This window comes from Lepidochelys olivacea (assembly GCF_965140295.1).
Source record: "Lepidochelys olivacea isolate rLepOli2 genome assembly, chromosome: 9".
NCBI lineage: Eukaryota > Metazoa > Chordata > Testudines > Cheloniidae > Lepidochelys > Lepidochelys olivacea.
The window spans coordinates 54,623,827-54,649,517 of record NC_140419.1 but is presented as its reverse complement, the minus strand read 5'-3'; the positions used below and the strand labels follow the sequence as shown (position 1 = coordinate 54,649,517).

Below are 25,691 nucleotides of genomic sequence, written 5' to 3'. Positions count from 1 at the left end.
GTTGGATATGCAGTTCTGACTTTGTTATGTGGGCCACATCCACATAATATATATATTACCTGTATGGCCCTGAGGATGTCATTTGGAGCCGCAGCTGTGTGCTGACTGGCCGCAAGCAGTCCACAAGTTGAGAACCACTGGTGTAGCCAGCTGGGCTCGGGCTGGAGGCCAGGTACTGAGAGCTTCCCCCTTTTGGGGTGTCAGAGCCTAGGCTCCAGCCCAAGCCTGAATGTCTACACTGCTTCTTTTAGCCCTGTTGCCCAAGCCCTGCAAGCCCGTGTCGTCTGACCTTGGCTCCAAGACTGGATGCTGCAGGTCTTTTATTGCTGCGTACATGTACCCAATGAGATAAAATTCTGTAAACTGATGAAAATGCAGGAGCTCCATACATAGCTTAGGGTCATGACCATTCCCACTAAAAAAATAAAAGATGAAGCTACTGAAAACAGTTTGTTTTATTTCCAGGATCAAATATTACAATAGGACATTTACATATATTTATAAAAAAATGCAGCAGTTGTTTATATCGATTAGAGAGGTTTCCTTGAGTTTGCTCCCTCCCAGCACAGTGAGCTGAAATCTTCCGAAGACTTCTCCTCCTCCCACTTAGTTGCATCATAATTAAAGAAAATTGCTGCTGTACAAAATGACAGGCAAAGTCACAATTTTGCACAGTTAAAAACTACGTTTATCAACTGGAGGACCCAACCCCATAAACAAACAACGTATTGTATCAGAGTGCACGATGTGCCTGGTTAGACACTACACTTCTTAGACTCAATTGAATTTGACTCAGATTTTTGTCAATTAAAGCTGTTCTATAAGATAGCACCTCATCCCCCTCCTTCATCTACGTTTATATTGTATCCTCTTACGACTTAAAAGTTCCTATACCTTTAAACAATTATAAGATACAGGATTATTACTCTCTTCCGTACTGAAGGTGTATTGGTGGAAATAATGACAACTGACAGTGACCAAGACCAGAATTTCTATAATTATTAATGTATTTTTGCATAATGGTAGATGATAAAAAGTGAGGCAATTTAAGGCATAAGACAGTGACACTAAGTGCTGCATTCTTCAATAAAAAGCCAGTATGGCCATTTTTACTGGGACTGGATAGACACTGCAAGTGATCTCACAGGTAACTATTAAGAGATTCAAATAAAATTCTCCTGTATTACCCAAGGCTGCGTCTATTAATCTCACATGCTCAAAAAGCAAACAGCAGATCATAACTGAGCTGGAATAAAATTGAGCACTTTTCTGGCATACAAGGGAAAAATCCTTGTAAAATAATTATTTTAGAATGCCTGTAGCAGTAATGTGCACAGATTTCAACAGCAGTTGTCAAAATCTGTTCTGATTAATTTGCAGAGGAACTAGTTAGAATCTGGAGATTAATGAAAATTCCAACTCAGGTAGGTGTCTGGCACATTTATATGGGTCAATACTTTACCCAGTTTTGAGTTGATTAAAAAAGAACATCCTAGCCTTTATATAACAGGGGAAGATTGCTTTTTAAAAAAATAGCATAATCAGAAATGTTAACACAGCATGACAAAGGCATGCCTATCTATACTTCATGTGACTGACGGCTGTCAGTATTTATACTTAATATAGCCAAAGCATGTCCATACACCTCCATGCCCTGGACTGCGTCACTGTGTTAACTACTAGCTTGGTAAAAGAAAGGGTGAAAAATCTAAGAAATGATGCAAACTGATTCAGCAGAGCTGCTGAATTAGGCAAGAAGAGTGGGGGGAAAAACAGTTAGTATATAGTCCACAAAGCCACTACAAGGATAACTGCTAAAGGGACGTCTCAAAGGATACATCCAGTTTCACCCCAAAAAGTCTCTGTAACAAATCCTCAGCTAACCTCAATACATGAATAGCATTAATCACTTGTCTATTTGTATTCATCTTTACACTGTTTGGCATCTGGAATAAGGGTAGAAGACCAATGAGTTCTCTCACATGGTGCCTTATTTCCCTCCTAGAAAAGTGATGATTTGTAGATCAAACTTTCATGGTCTTTCAGTGCTAGTGGACCCAGCACTCCAGCTGGGAAGAGCAAACACAACAAATAGAGAAACAGACTTCTTACTCCGAAGGTTACATTCTAATAATCACTGTCACTAACTAGTCATGCACAGTACTGATTGCAAAGGTCATACACCACTCAACTGGGAATCCACTAGGCTGTACCACATAGCTACATATGCAGTTCTGTTTGAGCACTACAGATCAAACACTCAGAACAGAAAAGGTGAAAGGTAGTTATTGTTAGTTATACTCTACTGGTACCCAACTGTTGGTATATTTAATCTGTTTGGTTTGATAACAAAAATGAGTTCTCACTACAGTAGTATCAGACATACAAGGCCAATATTGCTATTGAAGGGCAATCTGGGTTTTTTTTTTAAATTTCAGGATCTTTGTCAATTATACTCTTAAAACAAAGCTGTATTCTGAGCAGACTGAGGACTTAGTGCTGTCAGTTATGTAGCTCATTCAAACTTCTGTAAAATGCATAAATATTATGGGGAAGTAACAATGAGAATATGGAACATTGCAATGAGCTATTTCTTTCAGTCTATAAATCCCATTTTAACTGCAGTCTGCACAACTATGTTGGTAAGTCTACTGAAACAGAAAGACAGAGAGGGTTTTGTTAAATCTGCTAGTTTTTAAAATGTGCACCAGTGTGAGGCAAGAATGTATTTCATCAGATGGTTTCTAGCAACTGCATAAACCGTGATAACAGAAATAGAGGTTTGTATGCATTACTGTGTCTCAGATGAAAAATGCAGAATTATATGCACTTGAGTGTATTTACAACACTAATACTAACAAATTACAGGCACCTAAATTTCTATTCAACTATCCACACTGGTTAGGAATGGATTGCACCTCCCACCCCCCAAAGTTTTTCATTCTAGTGTACTAACAGACTAGCAGATTTGGTTCTTTCTGAAAAGCTTTGATGTACCACAGCTAAGGAAATGCTGTTTAAACAACTCCTGATAACTCTGACACCCTTTGTAACACTATATTGTGTTACTATAGTTTAATAACACTTTAAAGACTGTAAAAGCCTGTAATTACAAGGCTATTAGACATAATTTCAAAAAGAGAGTACAAGCACGTTTGCTGATTTACAAGGGAGTGCAATGTGCTTCCAGAAGTAAAGCTTAGGATGTGAGTGTACAATACCAATCTTTTAGGTCCTAATTCAAAGTTCACTGAAGTCAGTGAAAAGACTCCCAGTGGCTTTTGCTCAGGCCCTCACTGCCTTCTCTGGACAGAGCATGTTGCAAGGTTGAAGCTTTCGGTCAGCTTGCTTTACTATATGCTGTGTCTGAAAACCTAGCATAGTGGTGATCGCTCGCTCCACAGGGGAGTGGAGGAGATGACTGTAAGACGGCCAAGGCTCCCAGTATCCTAGGAGTCACACATCTCAAATTCCTCCACGGTAGGGATGAGCTAGTATCATAACCCTTTAAACCGATGCTCTCTTGATCTGATGTTTATGAAGCTACTATACACGTCCTACTCCTAGTCATGATTAACTGTTATACTCGTGATTAATTTTCAAGGAATTAACGAGTCGGAGAGCAAAACAAGACAAATGGTACACGTGGGACAAACTGCTCCTTTTAAAAGAAAGGAGCTACAAATCAAAACATAAGAGTTTGAAATACTATTAATCTGAGAGGATTGAGATGGCTATTCCCTCCCGTATCTGCCAAGGATACGGACTCCCATTCTATAAACACATCTCTACTCCCTAGTACTCTTCATGACAGATCCACAAAGTAGCACCCATTAGTAAGACCAAACTACGCAGTCATTTAGGTTAAGGGTCTTGCATGAAGCTACACAGCATGTCCACTTCCAAACATTTGTTTTGCTAGCCCTTAGATCACCACTTTCCCTTGCAACTAACATGAGACCTTTCCCCAGCCCACTCCAAAGTAATGCGCATCACAGCCTCAGTGTCATGAAACAATTTGACAAAGTTGTTGTTTACGGGGCGCCTTCTGTGTCAATACAAAAAACCTCTGACCAGGCTAGCTTACATTCCTGCCAGCCAAAGCTCTGTTCTATGTAAATCCCAGGTTAGATTCCCAGTCTCACTCCTCCAGCCTTTTAAGACTAGGTCTGTCAGAGGCAATGCATGAAGGTTCAGACTGAGGAGAGAAGATTTCTCTTAACAGGAGCCTCTCTGGCCACTTACTGACTCTTGGGAGTCCGAACTACAATGCTTTAGCCATACTGCGTAGTTGATGTTTGCAGTGGGGGTCTTAAAAAGACAGATGTGCATAAGGGGGAACTTGGGACTTTGGCAGAGATGCAGAGAACTGAAAGATAAAGGACCCAACCAGAACAAGCACTAACCACTTCTTGGGAAGGGAAGAGACAAGCTACCAGGGCCTGGCACAAAGATCACGTTTTAGTCCATGACCAGTCAGCCATTCACCCCCCAATTGCCAGGACCTACTCATAGTGTTAAATGAAGTCACTGGAAATAGCCATAGTGCAGGAAGTATTTCATATCTTTGAACCTTCTGTGTATCTAAGTCAGGTAGCTAGCTTGCTTTTCTAAGAGGAAAAATTCTCAATGGGTGTGCACTGCTACAATAAGTGATCACCACCTCAGCTTCAGATACTTAAAATTAAGGACCCATGCCACTCTGAACGTCTCAAAAAAAGCCAAATCAAAAAACATTAGAAGCCAGTTTCTTTGGGGAATGGGGTTTAATCCACCAAATACCTTTCTACTATTGTTCACAGCACAAGAGAAAGTACTATGTTATGGATATATTTATTGTTGTATTTTCCTCCCTTTCAGGTTCCCTGGAGTTTTGACATCTTGTCTCTTCAGATCTCCAACCCAGTGAGCTGAGCTGCCTTTTTCATCAGTTTCTCGCCAATGGCTACTTTCAACTTCTTAAAATCATGAAAATAAGTTTGGGAGATTAGTGATCACTGGAGGAATATGAAAATGTATAGAAATTCATTATCCAGTAGTTAAAGTACAGTTGGGGAAGGAGATGGAGTAGAAGGAAATGGCAGTGGACAACTGAAATTCCTCACCTTCCTCCTTGTCCAACAGCTAGGCTCTTTTGAAAAATGTCATTTGCTTAAAAATGAACTGGGAGCAAGCTGCAGGCTCCCAATTCAGCTTACATTATGCTAAAAATCTAGTGCTAAGCACCACTGCCAGACTGGGTAAGAGGCAGATTTTCTTTTCATACCTCCACCACTAAAAAACATAAGTGGCTTCTTCTCAAAGTATAATTATTGCTTCCCTGCCAGACCAGACTGCTTGAGAGGTGGGTGGGCAAGCTTTTAACATAACAAAGCTGACTTAAAAGCTGGTTCAGGACTCTAAATTCAGCTTTTTAATGCAAGATGGCCAATATAAGAGTCTAGCTCCTTGCAACTAAGCAGGAAGAGAAAATAAAAAGGAGCTTTTATGGCTTTTGGCTGCCTTGCAGCTAAAGTCAAAATGTAATTAAGAATGGGGTTTCGGAAGAGAAGTTCCCCTCCATCCATTCAATGTAAAGTGTGTACAGAATTATTTAGGGAGATCATAGCTGAGAGTGTATGATGTCAAAAAGGACCAACTACCCAATCAGAATATTGCTTTGAACAATCAGCGTCCCCCCACCAAACAGAAATAATTTAACACAAGAGTTAGTGGAACTGCCAAGGCCCCCACTCCCATGTACATAAAGGGGCATCAGGGGAGAGCCACAGAAACTTGCAGCCTTAAATCAATCAATTTAGTGCACAAGGAAAAGCCCATGGATAAATGCTAGATACTAAATCTTGGTGCTCTTAAACCTCAAATTCTTCAGATATTCACCAGTTGGGAAGGTGCAAACAGATTCATGCACACAACTGTCAGAGTTAATCATTTCAATTAGCCCTTGGGAGCCCAGGAAAGCATTTAGAACTAAATGATACAGGCTACCACTACACCGCTCCCTATGCGGCCAAGTCTGAATTGGGTATTTTGTGGTTCAGAGGATCCTCCATTCTAGAAGCACCATTTTTCCTTCTCCCACAACCACCAGTGCCCTCCCTTTCTCTTTGATTGTTGCAGTTCTCTTTCTCGGGTCAGTATAGCGGAGGAATAGTTCTCTTTGAGAAAAATGCTGATAATGACCAGTTATCACTTTAGAGTCTCAACACGTCACCTTTGATGTGACTCGACAACTAGACAGGGAATGGAGATCAGAACTGGCTTTTGTATCCTGGAACAGAACTCAAAAAGTGGTATCAATGTGAATGCTTTTAGTCAAATCATCCATTTGTAAAGCATTGTATAAATATACTTATAAATTATATATAAGAATTCACAGTTTTAAGGGCAAAGGACAGTTAGCTTGCAAAGACCCACAAGGAATAAACTGGGTAATCACCATGATTTCCCATGTAACATCTTCTAATGCAGAAATGCAGCCTGGAGTGAAATTAAAGGCAAAGTATCTTGAAAAGTTTTATCCCACATAATATTCCTAGCCATCCACTCAGAGGGTTCTTTTCTGGCTTGGAAATAGTTATTGCCAGCATTAATTCTTTTTTTTGACACTGATGCCAGGAGATAAGATTTCCTGACAAACACAACGAAGCAAAATTGGCCGGGGGGGGGGGGGGCACACTAATCTTTCACCCTATAAAAACTGCCAGTTTTGTCTGATTCTCAAGTTAACCCTACCTGTATTTTTATGTCCAACGTGAAGCAGCTTGTTTTCCTCCACAAATACAGAATACGCGAACACAAACTATCAGTTACAAAAGAGCACCCTGGATCAGTACCAGTTTCTGTAAAAGGATGAGTTAGCAATGAAATGGTTTTGTCTCACTGCAGTCTTCTGTAAATCCTTGAACACGATTGTGCTCAGACTCAGGGTAAAGTATCTGAGGACAAAGGAGAGTACATGGTGCAAAAAGCCATTTGGATGCACTGTACGTTGCATTATATGTTTGGTTAACTGATTCCTTAGTCATAATGTACGTATGGCTTACACTGACAGTTTTTATAGCTTTGAACGATGTAAAGCCCGAATCATACTGACATGAGTTAGTTACCGTTGCTTTACACAACTCAAAACTTTTGTTACAGATACAATTCTATATATTTCACTGCAGTTCCAATTAGGAAGTGGGATAACAGAGTTCAAGTCACCCTGATGATGTGACCCAATAAAATGATCATTCTAAATTAGTGGGATGTCTATCAATGACAGTTTTTTTACAATTTATAATAAAAAGGAACCTCAGCACTAGAGCCTACTTATCTTATAGCCTGACTGCTTTGTGAATGCCCTATTGCCCCAAGAAAGTGAATTACCTAGGAAACAGAGAATCAAATTAGTTTTTAAATTGTACGATGGCAAAAGTTTTTGTTTAAGATTCTTACAATATCCCACCACCAATGAACTCCTGACAACAAAGAGGCCACGTTTTGGAATAAGAGAATAGATTCTGGAGGGGTAAGTTCTAACTATGAAAACAGCAGGTTTCAGCTCCAGATCAAGCATCCAATTCCCATATCAGGCATGCTAAATATCTGCCAAATCCACTGGCAGGTCAACCCTCACTTAAAACAAGATGCCACCTCGTCAGCAGGAAGAGAGAGAAAAATATGCATGTGTAATCTACCAAGCTGCCCCAACCTGAATTGTTAAACACAGCTCACACCACATCCTTCCAGCAAATCAGTATTCTGCAGAGGACATGACAAGGGATCCTCACAAGGCTGTAAGGTTAATGGAGACCTTTTGTGTAGAAAACCAAAACGAAGAAAAATTCTACTGCAAATTACAATTTCTCTGTGCAGAGAGACAACTCAGTGCCTAGCTGCATGGTATTTCTCAATAAAAATAAAATATATTAACAAAATAGATTTTTCTTTTAGGGGTAGCGGTGAGAAATATTTGTTTGTTATGGCCATCCCGAACCCCAGCATGTTGGATGCACAGACTACCCTCTTATTCTGAGAAAGGGATGTGCAGTTGTAGGAGGCTTGGTCCTCCACAATTAGCGCATGATTTTTCCAAGGCCAAAGCTGGGAAAGCTCATATCTTAGCATTTTCATTTGGTCACAAAACTAGGAGAAAGGAGGAAGAGGGAGATGTGGCAAATGCCTGCCTGTCTGATTTCAGCTCGATGATCCCATGAGCCCAGCTGCATACTTAGTGCATTGGTATCACAGGCAAAGAAGAGGAGGGAAGGGAGGCTGGGAGAGCTCAGGCCTTGGTGCTAATTCCTTTCCTGCACAAAGACAGTCTCTTGAGGGCACAGGCCAGCCTCCTGCAATGTGATGTCATAGTCCAGATGAGAAAGCTTCCTTCGAGGGAAATTGGTGAGAAGTTCAAAACGTTCATTAGGGTATCCTTTTGACTGGACATGCTTCACGAGAGCCTGCAGAAAAAGGCAGAAAAGTATTGATTCACATCAGAATCAAGTACAGACAACTGTTTCTTTGAAATATTAAAGTTTGCCATCATGGACAAAAGGGCATTGAACGAGAAGTTAGGTAATAAAGGAGTTGTATTATATACACATTTCTATAGCTCCCATGACTACAATACTGGACACTATTAAACCAAATGGTCCCTAGCTAACGAATACTTTAACAGAAGAGAAATAGATATTAGAATATTAATGCAAACAAGCTGGATTTTGGACTACACATTAAGACAGTAAAATGGCACCTGCAAGAGGATCCTAAAATATCCAAAGGTGGAAGCCCCTTAGTTGTTTATTCGTAGTCACCACTAGAAAGAGTTAAAAATGATCCTCTGTGAAACAAGTGACTTTTCTAGGTTACTTGAACAGGACCATATTGAGTTCATCATATTTTACCTACAATTTAATCTTTTTCTTATTCTCAAAATATATATTTCTTTGTAACTGCCCTCATTAGCTCCTTTGCTTCTCTCCCTAGAATGGCAATATTGTTTTTTTTTTTTTTCCTCAGAGTAGCAGCCGTGTTAGTCTGTATCCGCAAAAAGAAAAGGAGGACTTGGGGCACCTTAGAGACTAACCAATTTATTTGAGCATAAGCTTTCGTGAGCTACAGCTATTCAGCCTTTAATTTTTACCAGTCTGGATATTGCTTCATTGCACACCAATGTTCACAGAATATGCTTGCACTCTCAATACTGCCCTATTCCCTAGATAGTTTGGGGGGGTGGGAGGGAGCAGAAGCATATGTTGTGTTGGCTCCACTTAAAGGATTGACTCACACTTGTCTTCCCATTTTCCATGTCTTTCCTTCTTTCACTCTTTTGGGTTCAAACAGGCAAAGAAAACAGTGTTAATGTTCTTTTATAGTAGCATTTCCTGTGGATGCCTGTTTCGAGGGCAGTGATGTACAGTAAATAGCTCAGTTTCACTCTTTGCAGGTAATATTGTTCTATGCAGGAACCAGTACTGCTTTTCATCTCTGGCTGTCAGATTTTGTTGTCTAGAAAATGTCTATTGCCTACCAAGTGGTTTGAGGTGTAATGACAGGGTGGGCTTTAAAATGTTCAGGGAGGTGTGAGCAGCAAACTTAACTGATTGAATTTTAAATAAAAGAGCATGTAGGAGAATTTCCTTTTTCTCTCTTGTTCTTGAAAAGTGGCATTTGCTTTCCTATTATCCTTTAGCCCCTGCCCCATTTTTGTTTGCTATGTTGTTTCTTCCCTCTTGCACCCCTTTTAACTATTTCCTGTATTCTTTTCTCTCCACAGTCCACTTTTCCACACATGATGGTTCCTTTCCCCTCCTCTCTTGACATGGGCATTCACCCACACTTCCTGACACATTGCTGTTGGACGGGTTGGATATCTCTTCTTCCTCTCACGTTTTTCCCCCTCTTCCTCCTCAAAAAACAAACAAACAAACAAACAAAAACAATAAAAAGAAAAGGAGTACTTGTGGCACCTTAGAGACTAACACACTTATTTGAGCATAAGCATTCATGAGCTACAGCTCACTTCATCAGATGCATTCAGTGGAAAATACAGTGGGGAGATTTATATACATAGAGAACATGAAACAATGGGTGTTACCATACACACTGTAACGAGAGTGATCAGGTAAGGTGAGCTATTACCAGCAGCAGAGCGGGGTGGGATGGCGGGGTGGGGGGGAACCTTTTGTAGTGATGATCAAGGTGGGCCATTTCCAGCAGTTGACAAGAACGTCTGAGGAACTGTGGGGGGGGGGAAGGGTGAGGAATAAACATGGGGAAATAGTTTTCCTTTGTGTAATGACCCATCCGCTCCCAGTCTTTATTCAAGCCTAAGTTAATTGTTTCCCGTTTGCAAATTAATTCCAATTCAGCAGTCTCTCGTTGGGAGTCTGTTTTTGAATTTTTTTTGTTGAAGAATTGCCACTTTTAGGTCTGTAATCGAGTGACCAAAGAGATTGAAGTGTTCTCTGACTGGTTTTTGAATGTTATAATTCTTGACATCTGATTTGTGTTCATTTATTCTTTTACATAGAGACTGTCCAGTTTGACCAATGTACATGGCAGAGGGGCACTGCTGGCACATGGTCCATCACTCTCATAGATCTTGGGAGACAGGCCAGTCCTTGCTTACAGACAGCCCCCCAACCTGAAGCAAATACTCACCAGCAACCACACACCACACAACAAAAACACTAACACAGGAACCTATCCTTGCAACAAAGCCCGTTACCAACTATGTCCACATATCTATTCAGGGGACACCATCATAGGACCTAATCACATCAGCCACCCTATCAGGCTCGTTCACCTCACATCTACCAATGTGATATATGCTATCATGTGCCCCCCCAGTTCCTCAGACGTTCTTGTCAACTGCTGGAAATAGGAAAGCAAACGCCACTTTTCAAGAACAGAAGAGAAAAAGGAAATTCTCCTACATGCTCTTTTATTTAAAAATCAGTTAAGTTTGCTGCTCACACCTCCCTGAACATTTTAAAGCCCACCCTGTCCATACACCTCAAACCACTGGGTAGGCAACAGACATTTTCTAGACAACAAAATCTGACAGCCAGAGATGAAAAGCAGTACTGTGTTCCTGCATAGAAAAATGTTACCTGCAAAGAGTGAAACTGAGCTTTTACTGTACATCACTGCCCTCGAAACAGGCATCCACAGGAAATGCTACTATAAAAGAACATTAACACTGTTTTCTTTGCCTGTTTGAACCCAAAAGAGTGAAAGAAAGAAAGACATGGAAAATGGAAAGACAAGTGTGAGTCAATCCTTTAAGTGGAGCCAACACAACATATGCTTCTGCTCCCTCCCACCCCCCCAAACTATCTAGGGAATAGGGCAGTATTGAGAGTGCAAGCATATTCTGTGAACATTGGTGTGCAATGAAGCAATATCCAGACTGGTAAAAATTAAAGGCTGAATAGCTGTAGCTCACGAAAGCTTATGCTCAAATAAATTGGTTAGTCTCTAAGGTGCCACAAGTCCTCCTTTTCTTTTTGTGAATAGTCTGAGTTTTCAACAAATTCAATGTTAGTGTAATGGCAACTGCCATTAATTAAAGTCTCAGTTTTAACTTCAAAATGCAATTTTTCCTCATTATAAACAATTCTTATGACTGTTTTGGACAACACTAACTGAAACCATGGAGGGTAAAAAACAATTCAGCATGGAAATAGCCATCATGAAGAACTGTCTTTGAAACTTGGCTCTGATTTGACTGAAAGCACTTGACAACTGCATAAGAATCAGCACATTTGCAGTACACATTAAGTGTGCCACTAAATAAGGCTGCCCATGTGCACAGCCAACTGTAAAGTAAAATGTATTGAGAGGGCATACTGGTTGAGTATGACATTCTTGGCAGATGTGTAGTTGTAGCCATGTCAGTCCCAGGATATTAGGGACAAGGTGGGTAAGGTAATATCTTTTATTGGACCAACTTTTGGTGGAGAGAGAGAGAGAGAGAAGCTTTTGAACTACAAAGAGCTCTGGTGAAAGTATGTCTCTCTCACCATCAGAAGTTGGTCCAATAAAAGATATTACTTCATCTTCCTTGTCTCTCTAATATCCTTAGAAGGTGGTGTGACACCATGCCCCATATTTTTCATAGTAATGTTATTGTGATATGAGTATGGCATAATTACAATGTATTTTATACAAGATAGGTCATGTGAGATATCACTGAAAAGGTTATGATTTACTGAATATGATTATCATACTTGCATGCAAGTATGATTTTGGTATCTGAAGTTAGGAATATTGTCTATGTATCTATTACCAATGTGTTTACACCTGGGAAATGCCCACTAGGCAAAAGACTGTCAGTCTAGATGGCTGGCTGGGAAGGGCCCATTCAACTCAAATGGACCATTAAGCAGAACAACTGGTCTAAGAAAATGCTAATCTCCCACCAGGGAGCCTTCCTGACGATGCTACAAATAGCCTCAGAGTCATGGCTGCTATGACACTACAGGGGCATGTGACCAGATCACCTGGTACTGGTCTCCTTGGAATACCAGCATTTTTCCACTGAAAGGTGTGGGAAGCAAGCTGGGAGACAAAGGGTTCCTACCATATGCAAAAGCTGTTTGAGGCAGGGGAGTGACATCATCAGGGTTCTTCACTGACTCCTTACCCATAGGAGACTCTTGGACACAAGGAACAAGGACTGAGACGGGGTGGTGGGGGGAGCAGCGGTGCTGGACCCAGGCTAGAGGGATTTCTAGCCTGTGTGACGGGGCAAGGCCAGATGGGGCTATAGAAAAGTAGTGGGAGATAGATATATTAGCTCCAGGCTAAACGAATCCCTGGTACCAGGTTAAGTGAAATGGAAGCTGCTCCAGGTCAATTAAGATACCTGGGGCCAATTAAGAACTTTCCAGAAGGCAGGGAGAATGCTAGGTTGATTGGGACACCTGAAGCCAATCGGGGGCTGGCTGAAACTAGTTAAAAGCCTCCCAGCCAGTCGGTGGGGGTGCATGTCAGGAGCTGTGGAAGGAAGTTGCGCTGTTGGAGAGGCTGAGTAGTACACACCATATCAGGCTCAAGGAAGGAGGCCCTGAGGTAAGGGTGAAGTGGAGCTTGAGGAAGTGAGGGCTGCTGTGGGGGAAGTAGCCCAGGGAATTCTACATGTCATGTTTCTAAAAGGTCAGCTACCATAGCTGATACTATTATGGTCCCTGGGCTGGAGACCCGAGTAGAGGGTGGGCCTGGGCCCGGGCTCCCACCCCCTCCTTTGCTCCCTGATTAATCACCGAGACTGGGAGACAACAGAGACTGTGCAACGAAGGATAACTTCTCCTCACCTCCCTTGCTGGCTTATGAAGAAAATGGCTCAGTAGACTGTGACCCTTGTCTCTAGAGAAAGAAGGGTTACGTGGAGGGCCACAATGAGCCTCTGAGGCTAGCGAAATCCGCCAGGAAATGTGGGACCCACGGAAGCAAGGACAGTGCTTTGTCACACCTGTGAAAGCAATACTTAGGGTTTTAAGCTGCAAGCAAGTGCAGCTTGCTCCTTAAGAGCCTGAGGTTGGCTTAAATAATTATTTTGGGTGAGAATTTGCTACTTCCTTAGTATACTAAACTTAGATTGTGTTTTTGTTTATTCGCTAGGTAATCTGCTTTGATCTATTTGCTATCCCTTATAATCACTTAAATTTTATCTTTCTGTAGTTAATAAATGTGTTTTTGTTTTATCACAAACCAGTGTGGGAGAGTTATATCTTGGGGCAGAAAACTGTTGCATATTTCCTCTCCACATTGGGGGGGGAGGGGGTGTGTGTGTGTGTGTGTGTGTGTGTGTATTTCATGAGCTTATGCTGTACAGATCTCTGGACAGTGCAAGGCAGCATAATTTTGGGTTTACACTCCAAAGGGTGGTGTGCTTTTGAGCAGCTGGTCAGTTCCTTAGCTGTAGCCTCCCAATGCAGAGCTGACCTCAGCAGCCTGTAAGTACTGCACTGGGTGTGTCCCTACCTGTGTGTATGCTGGCGAAAGAGCAATCTTGGAGAGCTTGGCAACTTACCACAGCAGCAGTGTGAGAGGGAGCCCAGGCTGGTGGGTCAGGGGCCTCAGTGGTACCCCAGTTGCAGGTGGCACCCAGGGGGAACCCGCCACAGGTGTAAGTGACAATAGCCTTCAGAAGGTTCAAAGGACCTTAGCCAAGGTGGTAGAATTTGTCTTTTAACTATATATTTTATTGTAATTGGGAAGAGTTATCAATCACAGACTACCAGAATTCATATACACAAAGGGTAGAGTTAAGGCTGTACATGCAAAAGAAGGTTCCTTACCTGTACTGTAATTGTTGTTCTTCAAGATGTGGGTGCCGACATATATTCCATGCCATTCGGCCCAGTCACAGTCCTATGCCTATGTAAGGGTGGCACCAACCTCACCCTCATCAGATCTCTCCCACTGGAATCCAAGGCTAAAGACTCCAATGCAGAGGGGATGGAAGGTAGGTCGTGGAATACACATCTGTACCCAAATCTCAAACAACAACAAGTTACAGAACAGGTAAGTCACGGTCATTATTTCTTCGAGTGGTTGCGAACGTGTATTCCACTCAGGTGATTTACAAGCAGTAACTGAAGGAGGTGGGGCTCAGCATCTACCTAAAGAACAACCGCAGGACTCCCTTTCCAAAGTTTGCATCTGATCTAGACGCAGTTGTAATAGCTGCATTGAAGACCAGGTAGCTGCTCTGCAAATGTCCAATGTAGAAACGCTGAGGAATGCGACTGAAGCCGCTTGGGCCCTTGTCAAATGAGCTACCAGTCTTTGTGGAGGGATGGACTGAGCTACTCCATATACTGCCATAATATAAGTAGTAATCCACCTGCAGATGGTTTCTGCGCAGAAACCACCTGACCCTTCACCCAATCAGCGTAAGACACAAAGAGCCAAGGTGAACAATGAAATGGTTAGTCCTTTCCAAATAGAATGCCAAACAAACAAACAATCTCACATCCAATGCATGAAGGTGCTAATCCTCTGTATTCGAGGGCTGTTTAGGAAAGACTACAGGCGAATACATAGTTTGTTAAGGTGAAACCGAAATCACTTTAGAAAAAACTTTTCTTACATGTCCTTAGGGCCAACTTATTCTTGAAAAACTATGTGCAGAGGTCCTGCCATGAGAAAACCTGTCTTTTGTCAAAGAATGGACAGAGAACAGGTTGCCAAGGGCTCAGATGGATGTCCTGTGAGGGCAGCCAGCATCGAATTATGGTCTCACAATAGTGCTCTTAACAGGAAGTAGGGATCACCACCACCACCTTTAAAAAATAATGTCTAGCCACAAGGCAGTTATCCAAAGGAAGTCAGTTTTGTCTTGGCAGGTGGAACACCGAGATAGCCACTAAGTGGACCCCTGAACGAACATAAGAGACAGACCTGAGGACTTAAAATGCAACAGATAATCCAAGGAGTCATGAATGAGTGCTGGCCTTGGCCGGATTCCTCGAGCTAGAGACCACACTGAAAAACGCTTCTACTTGGCCAAATATGTACTCCTAGCAGAGAGCTTTCTACTGCACTGCTTCTGAGCATTTTTCTTCCTCCTCATCTAACCATGTGTTATGGAATGGGATGTAGGTGGTCCAGGCTAGTAGTCATAGCAGGAGTCATGGCTAGTGGGTGGAGCAGACGTCCAGGGTGGGGAGTGAAGCCAAGGGTCAGCACCGGAGTCAACTGCCAATCACCAGAGGGGCAAGCCAGAGTCAAGGTCACAAGTTAGAGGCCAGGACTGGTAACTGATTGGAGACGAGGCGTAAGGGCAGGAACTGGAGGAGACACAAGGATCAAAGCACAGAACAGGAGCACGGTGGGAACAGATGTAAAGAGAGAGGTAAGAGGCCAGGAGCGGACCAGAGCAGGAATCAGGAACAGGGTTAGGTGAAAGAGACAGGCATAAGCAGGGTCCAATGCAGCCATAACAGGAAATCACCTTATTGCTCAGACAGACTTCCTGTGCCTCCTTCAGCCTGAAATAGTGTGGTTGGACCAATTGGTGGAGCTGGGTGATCCTTCAATCAGGGTTCCTGTGGGTAATGTCTTGGCTGAGGCTATAGTCCTACTAGCTTCTCGGACCACCAGATTTTGACAGACATTGGGTGGAGGCCAGGATGCAGCAGCGGTCTTGGTTCACGATCCAGGACATCACACATGCAGCATCCATGCCAAGAGATGCAGACTGATCAGCGTTGGATGCCAAATATTGTGTCAGAAGGTTTGGGAGGAGGTGAAAAGGTCTGGAAGGCTGAACAGGAAAAAAAAGTCCAAGAACCAACACTCATCACACCAGTTTGGCTAAGACAGTATCAATGTGACATGATCCAACTTCAGTTTGAGGATAAACTGAGGAATTAGCAGGAACAGGGGGAAAGCATACATCATCTCCGGTCCCCAGCCTATATGAAAGGCATTGCTTAAAGAGCTCAGACCAAAACTGACTGCATTTCTTGTTGTCTTTTGTTGCAAAACAGGTCAATTGCTGAATACCACGATCTCTGAACACCTTGTTCTTCAGGGACCATTCATGATTCTGGAAGAAAACTCTGCTGAGGTGGTTGTCTAACTGATTCTGAGCATGGGGTAAGTGTGCCACTGTGGGGCTAATATCCTCCTTGATGCAAAAGTGCCAAAAAGACTTCACTTCCTGGAAAAGCTGGTTGAAGTGAGTTCCCCCTGTGGAACACTGCGGTAGAATTACTGGTAAGTACATGAACAGCTGTGCACCTGATTTCAGTCCGAAAGGCCTGGCATTCACTTTAAATGGCTCAAAGCTCCAGAATGTTGATATGAAGAGAAGCTTCCTGTTTGGTCCCCAAACCCTGAACTTTTAATGACCCTAGATGTGCTCCCCAGCCCACTTTGGATGCAACAGTAACTGTAGTCCTGGTTGGAGAAGGGCAGGCAAAGGGAACACCCTGGCAAACGTTGCTCTGATTTCTCCACAACTCTAGGGAGTCCAGGATCTTTGGTAGAATCCTTACGAAGCTGTCCATCACCTGACAATTCAGGAGAGAGACTTAATTTCAACCAGGCTTGAAAAGGATGAAAATGCAATTTTGTGTGCTGAACTATGGAAGTGCATGCTGTCATATACCCTAGCAATCTCAAGCATATGCAGATTGTAGCTGAAGGGTGAGGCTGGAGGCATAGATGGATGACAAATTACCTGAAGTCTCTCAATCATCAGGAAAGCCTTCAAACTCATACAGTCTAGCATGGCCCCAGTAAACTCTATGGTTTGTGCTGGCATTAACGTTGACTTCCCTTTGTTCAAAATCAGACCTAGATCAAAGAGATGACGGGTGAACTGGACGTGCAGAGGAGTCACGTGTTGGCCTATCCTTAGCCTCAAAGGGAACACTGAATTGATGACGATGACCTGCCAGTACAAATCTCAAACTTCCTGTGGACTGGGAAAATTGCCACATGGAAGTAGGCAGCCTGAAGATTGAGAGCAATATACCAGGTAATTGTGATCCAATGTAGGGAGGGATTATACCCAGGGTTACCATGCAGAATCTCATATTTCATTAGTTTGTTGAGACGTGGAAGACTGAGAATAGATCTCACCTCTCCCTTGGATTTGAGGCTCAGGAAATAGAATTCCTCTTGCTGATGCTGAAGGAGGAACTTCCTCTGTAGTTCCCAAAGTCCACAGAGTCTGGACTTATGAGAGATGTCCCTGAAAAGGGGTGGGGTAGGGAGGTAGGAATGGGAAATGAACATAAGTTGGATGGCATAACCTGATCCCACAGTGCGTAGGACTCAGTAGTTGTTTCCCAAGGACTGCAGAAGTGAAACAGCCTGTCCCTGAATTCAAGGGATATGGTGAGACTGTCACAACTGGAATGCCCCTCTCGATATGCAAGTAAAATAGGCTCCCTGCCTGAAACTAGCAGAGAGCAAGCTGACTGATTAAAATGGGACCCAGGGGGGTTTCTCCTCTGTGATTTACATTCCTTTCTAGGGAACTCTTGCTGCCTAGCAGGGTAGGATGACTGTTGGAAACATTGCTATGAATGATATTGTTGGTGACCTCCATAATGACGTCTCTTTGTGGCCAGGGTACAAATCTCCCAATGACTGCAAAGTAGCACAAGAGTCCTTAAATGAATGTAAAGTCTCACCAGTTTTCTTAGAAAATGAAAATGGACCTCTATGTTATGTTGGATGTCAGGAGCTATGCCATAAACTTGCAGCCATGAGGTATCATTACAGCTGAGGCCAAAGTCTGGACAAAGGGTCTGCTACATTCAGTGCCGACTGCAAAGAAGTCTTTCCCACCAAACAGCCTTGGGCAACGAATGCCTTCAATTCTTCCTTGGAGGATTCTGGCAACTCATCTGTAAACTTGGACATAGTGTTGCAATTTACTAAGTCATATCTTGTAATGAAGAGGTTGAATAAAAATTTCTCCCCCCATCAAATCTAACCTTTTAGACTGTCGTCTTTTGGTGTGGATTTATACCTAGTCTGCCACAGTCTTTCGTTTGTCACCGCCACAACAAGGGAATTACAGGCTGGATGTGAGGAAAAAACCCACACAAACCCTACCTGGGGGACATACCGCCTTTTATCAGTACACTTCACAATAGGCGTTAAGGATGTGGAGGTATTCCACAGAGACTTTGTAGGTTCCAAAACTGACTCTCCCTGTAAGTGAAACATTCTCCCTGGAGCTGAAGAATGAATATCCACTGACTTATGCGTTTTCTCCTTAAACTCGGTCTGAATACCCGTCAAAGCCATTTGTCTCAATAGATCATGATAGGATTTAAAATCCTCAGGCACCAGAGATAAAGAATCTGGCACTGCAGTGCCATCTGGTGACAAGAAAGAGGACACTAGCAAAACCAGTGACATCTCTGCGGCAACATGTGTCTGTAACAAGGGCTCAAGCTGAACCAACTCAGAGGGAGCCCCTCAGTCTGTGACTGCTTCACAAACAGCTCAGGCAGGGAGATTACTAGGGGACAGGCAACCCTGTCCTCGACTGAGCTATGGATCAGGACGTCACAAAGTGAGGAACCTCCCAGGGTTTCCAAGGAGGCCACTGTGGATTGGGGTATGGCATTGGTGACCATTAGGAACTAGGCTAAGAGTCTTTATAGTGCAGGAGTGGTACCCCAGGATGTCTCAACAACCTTTGAGAGCAGTAATGCAAAGGTGAAGGAGAGGGAGATGTCTCCAAACTTGATCTTACAGAACCTTCCAAGTAGGCTGAAGGTAACGGAGGAGCAATTCTAGGCGGAGCCTGTCACATCCAAAGCCAATATACAGGTATCAGTGGAAACAACAATGGCACAGGAGCTGGTACTTCAAGTAGTGATGGGGGATTGCACTCATACTCAGTGCGTAAACAGATGTTGGTACTGAAGTTGAAGCTGGTACCGGACCTGCAGATACAGACAGCACTGCAATCGTTGTCAGTACCAAAGATAGTACGGGGCCAACGAGACTCTGTACTGAGAAGGAAGCAGACAAATTCTGCCCCTGGGTTATGATGTGGTGTGGACAACAGTGCAGACAATAAATGATATGTCTGCAATCAGTCTGGGTGATCCTGAAGCTACCGAAACAGGAAGCCACCATAGTTGTCTGTTCCTGAGTAAAGGGAGAGTCAGGAACAGAAAGGCACAGCAAGTCCACTGCTGCCTGATAAGTCGCCAGCATGGAAAGAGACTGTGCTGACACCACTGTCCTCAGTAATAGACTCAACAGACACCCCACAGAAGGTACTGGAGTCAATGGTATGGCGTCTAACTAGTCACACGCTGGTACCGGAGAGTAGGTAGATGACTCTAATCTATCTTGTGTATGGGAAGACTCAGTGCCAGTGTCCACTCCTCTTAGAAGGGAAGGACAACGCTCTGAGCTCTGGAATGGCCCCAGTCCATTTTGTGAGTTCTTTTTCTCAGAGATCTAGAAGAATGCTCTCTCTTCCTCCCGGATGGAGGGTCCAAATCCAGCTATGGAACCCCAGTATGTACCGGCTCAGGTGCTCTCTGGAGGGTCTGATGATCTGCGGAGGTCCCTGGTGTCAAACTGGGCCTCATGGGCTGCTCCGAGTGCAAGTCTCTAGCCACTTGTGTTTTCTTTTTAAAAGATCTGCAGATGGAGCACATTTCCTTAATGTGCCCTTCCCCATGGAACAATAAACACAGAGCGTGGGGATCACTGGTAAGGACAGCCATTCCACATGATTGATAATGCTTAAAAATCCAGTGAAGGCATCACACAAGGCTACATTTCTACTAAACTACCTCCTACAGTACTACTAAAATTAACCATTTACTCAAAAAGTACAGAAAACATTGCAATAGAGAAACATGCTCCATCTCAAGCAGCAAGTGGTGAGAAAGAACTGAGTGGGGTCAGGGCAGCACCGCTCTTATATTACCATGGGAAGGGCTAGGGGCTTAAGGGTGTAAGTGCTGTCCTGATGCATGCTGCTAAGCAAAGTTTTTCAACTTTGGTGCACTGGGCATGTGCACACCTGAGGGGAATGTATGCCTCCAATCACTGGAAGAACATTAACTTTGATATTTTCTAACTTTTGAGTATTTAACAAATCAACTGTAACTGTTTCGTTTCATTGGATGAAGTGAGCTATAGCTCACGAAAGCTTATGCTCAAATAAATTTGTTAGTCTCTAAGGTGCCACAAGTCCTCCTTTTTGTTTTGCGGATACAGACTAACATGGGTGATACTCTGAAACCTGTTTTTGCTATGGAATTATAACTTTTTAAGAATTCAAGTAAAATATAAAGGCAAATTTGAAAAGATTCCACACAAATGATTGCTGGCTAAGACAAGGCATAAATGAGGGTTGAAGTGCATGAAGTAAAACTGGTTCCCAAACATAAGATGAATAGCTTTGTCAATGCTCTTTGGGTGTGATTTTTAACACAGTGATATTCAAATCCCAGGTCTATAGAACAATCTGACAATGATACCAAAATATCCTGTAGGTTTGGTATATTTTCTTTAAAAATGTGCCTGAACTAGGGTGAGACCAAAAACTTTCACTTGGAAAATAAAGCAAAATTTCAACTCAAGAGTAAGGTGAATGTCTAATATATCGCATTTGGACCAAGCCATGTCCTCATTTTCTTCAGCTAAATAGTAGTAGGCATCCTTCAGTCTCGAGAGACCATAGATACGCACCCCTGAGAGAGAGAATTTACTCAACTGTTTTTTATGGCAGCCGTGACTGTGGCTGAAGAGACCCACTCAAGAGAGAATCTCCGATGCGTCTGACACATTTAAAGGTGGTGTTTCAATCCTTTGGGCTCTGCTTTCTGCGAGCTCTTTTCTCCTCTGCTAAGCTGAACTGCTTTCTCTCATAACTCTGGAGACCTTTGTTAAGCTCATTTAAAAAGGCTGCGGTCCCGAGTGTGATCTTCCCAGATATCCACATCCATGTCCATTTCTTTGACATCTCGCTTGTACACATCCTTGAAACGCAGTTTTGGGTGTCCTTTGGGTCTTTTTCCAGATGCCAGTTTGCCATAGAGGATATCCTTTGGGATAAGCCCATCATTCATTTGGCACATATACCTAAGCCAGCAAAGGTGTCGCTGTTTGAGGAGTGTTTGCATGCTGGGTATACTGGCCCACTTGAGCACTTCAATGTTGGTGACTCCAGGAAATTCCAAAAATTTGACAAAGGCAACACATATGAAAGCCTCTTTTCCTGATGAGAGTATAAGGTCCATGCCTTGCTTCCCGAACTAAAAAAGTGTGTCGGTTAAATGATACATGATAAATAGCAATCTTACCCTAGTTCTTCCTAGAGTTGAGCAAATGCTCTCTGAAGTTTTGTACTTTTACAAAAGGACATCAGAGAATTCCAGAAAGGGCTTTTATGTCTACTCAGTTTGCAGGGTCACTGCTGGTCATACCCCACATCATGAGCAAGCCTGGTTGCTAGTAGTATAATGGTACTTGGGAGAGTTATGCTATTGCTACCACATGACCACCTTCCTACTATAGTAAACAGTTCTGAGGAACAGTGCAGAAACGCACCAGGAACTGTGTTGAAAAAAAAATTCCCATGTTAGGGGGATCCCACTATGGGGAAAGTTCTATTATCTATGTACAGAGGGGAGCTGTGGAAATATGTAGTCAAAATTAGAGAAAAGGACCCAAGAATCAGGAGTTTTGTATTCTATTCCTGTCTATCACAAAGGGCAAGTCACTTCTCTCCGTTTCGCTCACCATAAAATAAAGAACACCTAAAACGCTGGAGTCAGATGAGACAATGTTTGTAAAGTGCTTTACGTTGCTAATGAAAAGGTATTAATTAGAAAGGTTATCATATGAAAGAAGCAAGCAGCATTAGGACCAGGGAAGACACTGGGGAGCCTGTATAGGGACTGGACGTGGCAGTGAGAACAAAGGACCAGCAGTGTCTGAATGTGGTACTCTTGGGGGGGATTCTGCACTAGTGTGCATGTGCAAAATTTATGTTCCCTGCAGATTTCTTTGCTTCCCCACAGAAAAATGACTTTTGAGAGGGAAGCAAAGGGAAGTGTGAAAGTAGAATGAATTATATTGAAATTATAATTCATTAAAGAAATGTTACTTGAGGGGTTTGTTGAAATATAGTTGTCAGGAAGAGAGATGTTAAGGAGTGTGAGACAATGGGTCCTCAAACTAATTAAACTTAGAGCTCCTACCGAGCTAGGAGATTGGTAAATGTTAGTATGCAAATAAGATATGTATGTATATTTGTCAGTTTCCGCTTTCGTCTTTTATGTTAAATTGGCTTTGGCTTAGCTGTATAAATAAGTTATCTTGAGCCTCAGAGAGGGGCTCACATCTGGGTGCATTAGCAAAGCGCTTGGCTAATAAACAGAGTGGTCTGACAAATTATGTGAGTCCTGAATCTGACTTTGACAATTTGGAGGTTCCACCGAGATGGCAACCGTCTTCTCTGGGGCTGTGTGACTCCTGACTGTTCTTAGGACGGCCGTGGCAAGCCGGCACCTGGGCATTTGGCCCGAGCTGTCCTCCGCCAGAACGGAAGGGTGCATGACCACAGTGAAGTCTACGCCATTGAACCTGTTGGTTCCCACTCTGTTCTGGTAGGGATCCCGGGATCTGACATCAGGAATCTGGTCAGGTAATTATTTCTGTGTTTTGTCCGGACTGAGGACTGTCTTGTCTCTGTGTCTATCTGTCCTCCCTGTGGTGTGTTTGAGTCTGGGTGCCGTCTCCATCCGGGGATCGGCTGATCAAAGGGTTCCTGTCCCCATGGTCTGAGTGAGTGAAATCTGCACAATCGCAGCCGCACTGCACCTTGGGTAAAACCCTTGGTGTGAAAGCAAGGGCGATTGAGGCAGTAGCCTGTGGGCTCCTTTTGTGTGTTGCACCGGGCATCGCTCTGACGAACCCGACTTTCCTTCTTGTGTGATTGGTGTGTAAAGTCCTCCTGTATGGGTAACCAGATGTCTAAGTTGGGACAGTTCCCTAAAGGAATGCCGGTTGTTTATGTATTTTAGGAAGAGTCCGGACTCCTGTAAATTTCTGGAGAAATGGTCTAGGCTAAGGGGGTCAGATAGAGTGGCTACTACCACCACTACGCTTCTGTCCCCAGAAGCCTTTACAGCTATTCTGAGGGAAAATGGGCCCTTTTCCCACAGAAATGGTCTATAAGGGACTGCTGCAGGCAGAGAGAGAATCTGATCAAAATTGTTTGACTATTGGGTAATGTAATCAAAATCACTAAAGGATGTAAGGGGTTTCTACTGGAACTTAACTTGGCTGCTCCTGGTTGTGTCTAGTTGTACAAGATGGAAGTGTAATCGGGGTACAGTTGTGTAAAAGAGTAATCACAGTGCAAGGGATGTTAGGCAAAAGAGAATTTTGTGTGCGTGTATAGTGCTAAAATCTGAAGCTGTGTCTCAGCTATTACCTGAGAATAAACTTGTAGCTTGGTACAGCAGAGAAACTATTGCAAACATGGTCTGTTGCACAAGAGGGGAAACTGAGGTACACCACCTCATGAATTTCATAAATGATCAGTGAGTGGGGTAATTCACTAGTCTGACTATAGAACAGCCTAACTATAGAACAAAATAAGTACAGCCTGGAGGTAATTCTGTTTTTCCTGCAATTAGCAAAGAAATTTGTAAAAGAAAGTGGTATTATTATTAAGCAATAATCTGTCCCCACCAAGGGGGTGGAAATTGTTTCTTTTGTTTTTAGACTCTACGAGCAAGCTGGCGCCAGCGGAAGAATAACTCAGAATACCATGGATCTATGTTTTGTGTTGTTTCTCTGTGGTGTTTGTCTTGTTGCTAGCATTGTTGTATTTTAATAAACAGAAAACCTCATGACATGGGTGGGGGATAGCTTCAAAAGGCTGACCTCGGGGGCGGGGAAGATGTGTATGGGAATGCAAAAGGCTAACTTAGGAGAATCCCAAAATTCAGTGGCCACTGTTAGGATCTTGGGACAAAGACCGAGTAGACGTCTTAAAAGACAAACTCGGCCAACTTAAAACTAAATTGGCAAAAGGAGAGGTTGATTGTTTCATGCAGTGGTGGGAAGAGGCAAATCACAGGTGGACAGAATCAAAACTTGCCTCTCTCAAAGATTCTGGCTTCTATCCCACCAGATGCAACTCATTTTACTGTTGTTGATTTCTGTCCTGGTTCACCCTGACTCCCAGTTCCTGTTTGCCTTTTCTTACACGGGGCAACAGTACACATGGACCACACTGCCCCAGGGGTATACTGAAAGCCCGTCATATTTTTCCCAAGCATTAGCCCAAGACCTTGCTGACCTTGTTTTCCCATCCAGGTCCACATTAGTCCAATATGTAGATGATCTACTCCTCTGTTCCCCTTCCTTGTCTGCCTCTGAAACTGACTCTTTAGTGCTCCTTACTGCCCTAGCAAATAAGGGTCACAAAGTTTCTCACTCTAAACTACAATTTTATCAAGCTTCTGTCACATACCTTGGCTTTCTCCTCTCCCAGGGTTCCTGTGCACTTTCTCCCACCCGCGTCCAAGCTATCCTTAGCTTTCCCCGACCCTGCTCCCCACTCCAGGTCCAGAAGTTTTTAGGCATGGCTGGATTTTGTAGACAATGGACTCCCCAATATGCCTCCCGTGAAAAACCTCTCCAGAAACTCACTCGATTCTCTGTGCCTGACCGCATGCCGTGGCCCCCTGAGGCCAATTCTGCCTTTGTTTCTCTCAAACAGGGTTTGGCTTCTGCCCCTGCCTTAGGGCTTCCTGACTATTCTAAGCCTTTTACCCTTTTCTGCCACTAACAATCTGGGTGTGCACTTGGAGTTCTCACTCAGATGCACAGAGAAAAGAACCACCCAGTGGCTTATTTCTCTGCCACTTTAGACCCTGTTGCCCCAGGCTTACCCCCCTGCCTGCGTGCTGTGGCTACTGCAGCGTGCCTAGTTGAAATGTCGGATTCCCTTGTTCTCCGCTCTCCTCTTACCCTCTTGGTCCCTCACTGACCTCACCCTGCTCCAAGACTCTGCCCCAGAAACCGAGATAGAATCCTGGGTTGCCCAGGGTTGCTCTCTACATCCCGATTCCTTTTGGCACTCGCCTACTGGCACCTTTGTAGCCCTCCTTTCACTCTACCCATCTCTGGCCGCCCTGCTACACGGTGTTTCGCATGTCATAAAGGAGGGGATGGTCTCT

The 25,691-nt window shown here is 43.3% G+C and overlaps 1 protein-coding gene across 3 annotated transcripts in view; it reads right to left on the bottom strand.

Annotated features, from left to right (window-relative positions):
* Nucleotides 1-437: 437 nt before the first annotated feature.
* UBXN7 (UBX domain protein 7) overlaps nt 438-25,691 on the bottom strand; it is a 54,633-nt gene continuing 29,379 nt past the window's right edge. The window contains exon 11 of one of the 3 annotated variants that reach the window (XM_084639220.1): nt 438-8,444. In XM_084639220.1, coding sequence (XP_084495346.1) covers nt 8,283-8,444 — 162 coding nt within the window. In that variant the 3' untranslated portion in view covers nt 438-8,282. Of the gene's footprint in view, nt 8,445-9,419; nt 9,893-25,691 lie in introns of those variants that run through there. The other 2 variants (XM_084639221.1, XM_084639219.1) reach the window with 2 other exon arrangements.